Source organism: Octopus bimaculoides, chromosome 6 (genome assembly GCF_001194135.2).
Source record: "Octopus bimaculoides isolate UCB-OBI-ISO-001 chromosome 6, ASM119413v2, whole genome shotgun sequence".
Lineage (NCBI taxonomy): Eukaryota > Metazoa > Mollusca > Cephalopoda > Octopoda > Octopodidae > Octopus > Octopus bimaculoides.
The window spans coordinates 96,033,170-96,042,296 of NC_068986.1; the positions used below are offsets into that span (position 1 = coordinate 96,033,170).

General features: G+C 38.7%; 1 protein-coding gene across 2 annotated transcripts in view; it reads right to left on the reverse strand.

Annotated features, from left to right (window-relative positions):
- LOC106871482 (lysophospholipase-like protein 1) overlaps positions 1-8,375 on the reverse strand; it is a 10,566-nt gene extending 2,191 nt beyond the window's left edge. Inside the window, exons 1-3 of one of the 2 annotated variants that reach the window (XM_014917961.2) lie at positions 7,692-8,375; positions 4,239-4,338; positions 2,199-2,365 (exon numbers count right to left, since the gene is read on the reverse strand). In XM_014917961.2, the coding sequence (XP_014773447.1) occupies positions 2,199-2,365; positions 4,239-4,338; positions 7,692-7,785 (361 nt within the window). In that variant the 5' untranslated portion in view covers positions 7,786-8,375. Of the gene's footprint in view, positions 1-2,198; positions 2,366-4,238; positions 4,339-7,205; positions 7,653-7,691 lie in introns of those variants that run through there. The other variant, XM_014917962.2, reaches the window with a different exon arrangement.
- Between the last annotated feature and the right edge of the window lie 752 nt (positions 8,376-9,127).

The following is a 9,127-nucleotide window of genomic DNA, read 5'->3' on the forward strand; positions in this document are numbered from 1 at the left end:
CCAACCCATGCTAGCATGGAAAGCGGACGTTAAACGATGATGATGATGATGATGATATATATATATATATATATCATTATCATCGTTTAACGTCTGCTTTCCATGCTAGCATGGGTTGGACGATTTGACTGAGGACTGGTGGACCAGGTGGCTACACCAGGCTCCAATCTGATTTGGCAGAGTTTCTACAGCTGGATGCCTTTCCTAGCGCCAACCACTCCGAGAGTGTCACACACAACCCAGTATCTCTTCTCTTTTTTCAGTTACAGAGACCACTTTAGGTCTTGAAAGTTATGAGACAATCATCACTAGCACTGGCACCACGAAGAAAAGGATCCAGTACACTTTGTAAATTGATTATTGTTAGGTAGGTTTTCTACGGTTGAATGCTCTTCCTAAGTAGACATTGCAATATGATGCAATTCTCTTTCTCACCAAATCCTGTTAAACTGTCCACTCCATACCAGCATGGAAACTGGATGTTAAATGATGATGATAATGTATATTTCAAATTGTATGATACAGTTATGTACCTAAGTAGAAATTTTGTGTAACAGTACATCATTTTGCAGGCTACATAACTGTTATAAAAATTATATTTTTCGCTTCAGATAGAAAAATTTTAAATACCATATACACAAAGCATTGCAAAAGATATTGAGAGAAAAAAATTTGTTTAGAGTAATTATAAATACTGATTTCAAATTTCGGCACAAGGCCAGCAATTCTGGGGGTGGGGCTAAGTTGATTACATTAACCCTAGTGTTCAACTCTTATTTTATCAACCCCAAACGGTCAAAAGGCAAAGTCAACCTCAGTGGAATTTGAACTCACAACATAAAAATGGACAAAATGCCACTAAGCATTTTGCCCACTGCCTTAGTAATTATGAATATCTATACAGTATTTTGATAAAAATGTTAAAGCAGACTTTTTAATTAAATTCTATATTAGAATTTCTGCAAAATTTTATGAAGCTCAACATAGATCATTTTCTGGATAGCTTAGATGCAACAATTCTTAATGAATTAATAATCCCAGATTAACTGAAGCTTCTTAGCATTTTTTAAAACAATACATCCAAAACATAGCAAATTTATGATGTTATGTTTATGTTATGTATGAACCTGGGCAAGACCAGGTGCTGTTGCTGGGTATGTGCATATTATACCTGTGGAGGCGCAATGACCCAGTGATTAGGGCAGTGGACTCGCGGTCATAGGATCGCGGTTTCGATTCCCAGACTGGGCGTTGTGAGTGTTTATTGAGCGAAAACACCTAAAACTCCACGAGGCTCCGGCAGGGGATGGTGGTGAACCCTGCTGTACTCTTTCACCACAACTTTCTCTCACTCTTATTTCCTGTTTCTGTTGTGCCTGTAATTCAAAGGGCCAGCCTTGTCACACTGTGTCACGCTGAATATCCCCGAGAACTACGTTAAGGGTACACGTGTCTGTGGATTGCTCAGCCACTTGCACGTTAATTTCACGAGCAGGCTGTGCCATTGATTGGATCAACTGGAACCCTCGACGTCGTAAGCGACGGAGTGCCAACACACGTATATTATACCTACAACAAAGATGAATATTCTTAGAGCAATATGAAATGGTACCAAGAAGTTCATTATAGAATTTACTACACTTGAATAAATTCACGAGCTTTTGAAATATAACAAGACCACAAACATTGGTTGGTAGGCCTATCATCATCATCATAAAACCAACAAGTGTACCTCTTCGTGATTACCCAACTTGCTATAAATAGCAGCATCAAATCACACCCTTTCAAATAAGGAAATATAGTCATAGATACTCTTGAAAAGACTAGATGATCATGGCCAAAGTAGCTCTGCTTAATCGGGATTGACCTGGCATTGAACAACAATACTACTTATATTGCCTTTAATGGAATTCATGCTTTTGTTGATCATGATGACAATAGTGTTGATAGAGGTGATAGTGATGACAGTAATGATGATGATTATGGTAAATGTTTAGTCTATACCTGACCCAAATGAACAGCCCTGACCCCTCCATCTAGGACCATATCTTATGTATCCTTTAATAATCCTACTCATTGACCCTAAAAGGATGAAAGACAAAGTTGACCTTGGCAGAATACTGTATCCTTTAATAATACTGGTGATGATAATGAAGAGAAAACAAAGAGTAATAAAGTGCTATTTCAATGATACTCACCAATGATTATCCTGTTGAAAGGTATACCATTTTTTATCTCAAGGTCAATTAGTTCAGAGATCTTTTCACACATTGGAATAACAGATTCATCTTCTGCTACAAATGGACTGATCTTCTTACGATTGAACCATACTGTACTCTGGTGTCCCATCATAGGGGTGTAGGGCCTGTAGAGATACATCAGTTTTACTGTGATAGGCACCATGGTTAGAGAGCAAAAGAATAAAGAAAGTATGCAGGAAAAAAAAAAGAGGGAGAAAATTGACTTGTTGTTGTTGTTGGCACTCCGTCGAGGTTTGCAGTTGATCCGATCAACAGAACAGCCTGCTCGTGAAATTAACGTGCAAGTGGCTGAGCACTCCACAGACACGTGTACCCTTAACGTAGTTCTCGGGGATATTCAGCGTGACACAGTGTGACAAGGTTGACCCTTTGAATTACAGACACAACAGTAACAGGAAGTAAGAGTGAGAGAAAGTTGTGGTGAAAGGGTACAGCAGGGTTCGCCACCATCCCCTGCTGGAGCCTCGTGGAGCTTTAGGTGTTTTTGCTCAATAAACACTCACAACACCCGGTCTGAGAATCGAAACCGCGATCCTATGACCGCGAGTCCGCTGCCCTAACCACTGGGCCATTGCGCCTCCAGTATTGTATATTACTATATAATAAAAAGTCAATTTTGGTGTGATTTGAAGTGTGTCTGTGTACCTATGTTTTTGTTCGTTTAATGTCAGTTTTTCAATGCAAACATGGATTTGCATGATTTACAGCAGGTTTCTATGACTGACTACTCTTCTTGTTGCCAACCTTTACATATTATTCAAGTAAGGGATATCTTTATTCCAGAGATCTACAGAAGTGCAGAGCAACTGATTGTTATGTCAACAAGGAATAGCAACACACACACACACACACATGTATGCAATGGGTTTCCTGCAATTTCCATCTACCAAATTTCCTCACATAGCACTGGCTGGCCCAGGGCTGTAGAAGAAAACACTTACCCAGGGTAGTGCAATGGAACCAAATCCCAAGCTACATAATTAACACAGACAAAAGTTTAATGCTACAGAGGATAATGAAGCAGCTGCTGCATTTATTGATAAGCTTGCCAAGTTAGTTTCTGCAAAAAACGAAATCCTGAACAGGTCTACAAATACTGATGAGACTGCCCTGCACTGAAGATGTACTCCAAGAAAAGCACTGACGACAACTGAAGATACAGAGTCGCCAAGAGATCATAAAGCATTGCAAGATTGCATCACAAGGCTAGGCTGCATTCAACCTGCCTGAATCCCCAAGTGTGAGCTGCTGGGCATCAGCTAGAGTTTACACCCCAGGACCATCAGAGTTATGACAGTTTCTAGTGATTTTCTGTGTCAATAGGAAAGGGTAGATGACAATTAACATTACACTGGGATGGTCTGAAAAATATTTTGTTCCTGAGTAAGAACTTGTCGAGACCTTGTTCACCTGGACCAAAATAATGCACATAACTGCTCCACATATCCCAAAGTAGAACTTCTGGTGAAAAAATAAGTTGCTCGATATCTACCTCCCACCTAACTGCATATTATTAATTCAATCCCAGGACAATCACACAATCATCATCATCATCATGCCTGCTTTCTATGATGGCACAGGTTGGCAACCACAGAGTCAATTCTTATTCGCAGTTACTGTTCTCCTAGACTACATAGAGGCTCCCTCATTAACTTGTAATTAAAGTGACGATTATAGAGAAGGGACTTAATTGATTACATTTGCAAGCCTAGAGAAACAATGAGAGAACATGTGTGATTGCTTAACTTCCTAGTAATTTTAGACAAGTCTCCTTCAAATCAAGCTCTACCATCTTAAATAAATAAAGAACACTCAATAATATAATCTTATATACTTTTAAAAAGACAAGACAGATTTGATTATAAGTTTCTTGTTCAGGGATGACATCAGGTTAAACAACAACCAGAGAAACAAAAAAAGAAGATAAGTACAGCATGGGACTGGAGAAAGGCTGTTGATCAGTGTTCCAACACTTACCTGGCAGGGGCTGTAGGATACACAACTCGAATATGAGGAAATGCCAACTCGTGTCCTAAAACCATTTGGAGCCATTCTCTTATACCTTGACCAGTATCACCTATAAAATACCATCAGCATCATCAATGCACAAAAGAAAACAAAATGAATTTAAATATGCAACCCCTTCTCCTACACAAAAATCAAATAATACATGTAGACCCAAGTTTAGGACACTTGTACTATGTTACATAATCAGAATAAACATGTGACCTAACATTAACTGAAGTGTTAATGAATGATTGGAAAGAATAGTTTTTTTCTACCCAAATGTATCAGTAGATGAATATTCTGTACCACTGACTACTACAGGGTGTTCCAGCTAAATTTGATAGTTTGCATGAAAGGAAAAGAAAACAATATGTCAAAATAAAAGTATTTTAAAAAATAAACAAATATCAACTAGATGATGGCTGGTGGGATAATAGTTTACTCAAAGTAGCCATCCTCAGCTTCCACCACTGCCTCAAGACAGCTCTGGACTCTGGTGCATGCATTCCTTACTGTGTCCATAGGAAGATCTTCAAACAGCTCCCAGGTTTGGTGTTGGAAACAGAGCAGTTGATGCCTGTGGGATTACAATCAGGGGAATTAGGTGGGGCCAGAAATTGGGGCTACTGAAATCATAGAAATTCTCTGACAACCACTTCTTTCTGGAGGTACGGCAAGGAGCTGAACCCTGCTTCCACACATAGAGCCTTCCAGCAGCAACCCTCTCCAGCCATGGTTTGACCACAGTCACCAACAGCTTCATATAGCCATTTGAATTGAGCTTAAGACTTTGTACAAAGATGTGGTGTGACATGATGTCACCCTCACTGGAGACACACCCGAAGAGCATCACAGTTTGGGGAAACTTGATTTTCATGATGTCCACGTCATCTTACAGCCTGTACACTGTTTACAGTAGTCATGTTGTTAGCATTTTGACACCTGGCAAAAAATCATTATGATGCAGGTAACTCTTTTCCAGTACTCAGGTGGCTTTTGGTCCTCCATGTCAGCTAACTTTTTCTCAACTACAACTTTAATCTTTATCCTCTCCAATGTTGTTGACTATTCACATCAAGCTGTTTATGAAAAAGGGGACATAAAATAGTGAAACTTCGCCTGATCACCCTGTATAACTACCATTGTATTGCCATCTATGTGTGAAAACATATTTCTCAACATTTTCATGGTTGCTTTTGTCTGATGGTATGTGTTAGATTGCTCAATTTCAAAACAACATCTCTCTATTTGTCATGACTCTTCATCACCTTTGTGAAGTTCAGCATGCTGAGATCATTCCTCACCACTTCTGTGCACATTTTCCTTAGTCTTTCTCTTCCACAGATTTCTTCTATTTGCATTATTGAGATGTTTTACCCAAATTGTCATTTTTCAGTCACATCATAGGTCTATACCATTAGTCTACACTCTGATGCCCAATTTTTTTCTCCTCACATTCATGCTCTGTCATTTACGCACATTTAATATCAACAGAGCGTGCTCAATTCATCTCCACCCCCCCCCCCCCAGCCATTGCATATCCTCTACATTCTTGCAGCAATATCACACTTTGTACTCAAGCATCATATAATCTGCCCTTCACTAGGAAATAAGCCCTTTGTTGTCAACAGAACTTTTCTCATCATGATTTTTCATATTGTTAACAGAAGCTTTCAATTACTACTAAGAAGCCTTCTGATCAATTGATTCTTTCTTTCTTGGTTGTGTCTGCTGCCAGCTATTCCTATGCATCTTCTGTCAGCCCATCTGAAATCTCATGGCACCATTGAATCAGATATATAGTATAAAGTTTATACAGAACTGGTTGTTCATTCTCACTTTGTTAATAGCAAATCTACATGGCCCTCATAAACCTTTCCTCATCTCAATGTTTCTTAGCTACCATCAGACTATGGAACAAGATACCTAGTAAAAAGCCATTCCCAAGTTAATTCATAATGTACAGTGTTTTGTTCTTGGCAAAGAACTCCTGTAGATGTCTCACTTCAAAGAAGGCATCAATAAACATGGTGAGCGTCAATTTGTATTCAAGTATGACCAATAATCTGATGTTACCATGGAAGCTTACAAAAAGAGGACAACAGCCAGATACAGGTTTGCTGGCCAGTTCCATAAAGCAAGTTTTGCTTAGGCCAGGTTCTTCCTGATTAACAGGTATGCAATGTTAACACTACAAAGGACTACGCTTTCACTCAGCATGATGCAGAATCTCTCCATCATCATTGGAAAAGAAGTGACAAATATCGTAAGCTAGCAACGTGCAGGTATGCAATTATATACTTCCAGCTGATCGAGTCCGTATGTTTTACTACCCCTCCTTGTTGCATGACTTTATCTATCCATAGTGTGTTTTCCAAATTCCTGTGCATGAAATTAATTGGTGAGTGAAGCGTGCACAGATCTGCACTCGTCTTAGGCAAGTATCTTTTTGCTCTAGCCCTTGGTTGACACGTAGCTTTATGACTGGAATTGGCTTGACAGAAACTGGAAAACCGTCAGATGGGCTGTACTTGCAATTCAAAGTTCCACACACCATGCCATGCTGATTCTGTCTGAATGCTACGTTAAAAGTGCATGTCTTTGTAGAATACTCATCCACTTACTACAGCCTTGGGAATACTGAAACAATATGAGGGAAATTGTATAGAAGTTGGTCAGTTAACTGCACGCTTGCACACACACACACACACACATAAATTGAAAGTCTTTCAGCTTCTGGTCATCCAAGCCAGTGTTAGGTCACGGAGAGAAAAACAGTATTATCTAAAAATGAGTGCAGATCTGTGCACGCTTCACTCACCAATTAATTTCATGCAGAGGAATTTGGAAAACACGCTATGGATAGATAAAGTGATGCAACAAGGAGGAGTGGTAGAACATACGGACTCGACCAGCTGGAAGTATATAATTGCATACCTGCACGTTGCTAGCTTACGATATTTGTCACTTCTTTTCCAATGATGATGGAGAGATTCTGCATCATGCTGAGTGAAAGGTTTTCTTTCCAGCACACGATCTCAGATCAGGTCACTTGGTATGCAAGTACATCTCCGTAATTTAAAAACAAACATATTCCAGTAATGAATGAAAAGTACAGATGGGATAAAGCAGTCCAACATTACACAACTATAGTTTGTAAAAATTTGTAAGTTTCAAAGTTCAATACTAAGAGCTACAGACTTTGGCTTAACGTTCAAAATTATTTTGTCAAACAATGGTATTAAAACAGCGGCAATAAATAACATTTTACAATCATTCAGATGAGTTGAAGCTATCCTTGAGGACTTGTGTTCAAAATTTAAGGACGACTCTGCACGTTATATTTAGGCATTTGTGGAGGATAAGTAATTAAATTAATTTCAAATTTATGAACTTCGCCAAAAAAAAGTAACATCCGCTTACCTGAACCGTGGAGGAAGATAATTGATGCCGTACAAGCAGGACCTGTTTGGGCAACGACCCGTGGATTCAGCAACTTTACAGCAGATAATGCCATCTGGTCAGATAAAACACATGGAACCAGGATGTTCAGACTTCGGAATTCAGATATATTAACTCAAGATAACTTTTTTTGTAGGTGGTATATTTATATATATATATATATATATATATTTAAATATAATATGTTTATTTATCAAAAAAATTACCGATTATAATATTAAAAAAAAAAAAGGAACCAGAATATCAGAGCTCCGCAGTTAAGACAGATGACCATGTGGCTAATGGCAACGAAGTCTGGGTGTAGTTTAATCTACAGCGACATCGCTCTCCTCTTATACGTATTATGTCACTCCAGTAAACGATATATTTATTATTTATTCGTTTCCTGTCAAGAATTTATTTTTGTCGGTGTGGAGTGATTAATCATTGATTCTATTTGTATGGTCGTTGAGCGCCTATATCTTTCCGGTTCGAACTCGTGTATAACTTAGGTGTTGATTTCCGTATTTATTCGCTTATCTACCTGACTAATAAGTACCAAAGTACAAAGCACTCACTGTCCTTTCGTCTGGCAGAAAGTTAAACAGGATTAAGTTTGTGGAAGAATGGTAGAACCTCCATCGCTGGTTGGTACGTCTATCAATATAAGGCAGCATTGAAAAACTGCACTACAACCAGTGGAGCCTCCACGTGGTGGCTCAACTTAAAAGAAATAGTAACGAAATCACATTCTACTGTTTTAAGAAACAAAGAACAAATAGGAAGTGTATTCCTGGATATGTTATAATTTTGGTGGGGACAGGCTGTGGTCGTGGACCGTAAATGTGTCGTAACATGCTGCAAGGCAATTTTTTTTTACTCGATCTGACGTTTCTGACAGCTCGCTGCCCCTATCTATTGACATTAATTTGTATTAATTTTTTTCTGACATAAATACTAGGTCGAGTACTCGATTTTAGGGATCTGGAAAGATGAAAGAGAAAGTATCTTTAATAAAAAGGAAAAAAAAAAGTCTGCTGTAAAGTGGGCGCTAAGTGGGGAGTAAGAATCAACTAATTTAAAATTATACCCAGAGTAAGAGATAATGATAATTCTATTCTGGTGCAGATGGAGTATATGTAATCTGGGTATACCCCCACTTTTAAATTTTTTTTTTTTTTTTACGGAATCCTATGTTTCAAACCATGGAGAATCCGATTCTGGAAAATTTTTTTCAAAAATCTCAATTTCAAAATTTCGACCCCCCCCCCCGGTTTTTATATAGATCCACAGGGTAAACCTAACCCTAACTCAAACCCTAACCCTGACCCTAACCCTAAACCTAACCCTAACACTAGTTTTGTGAAATTTGGCTGTTATTTCTAGCATGTAAATAGCCTGCTTGGTGGGGGGGGGGG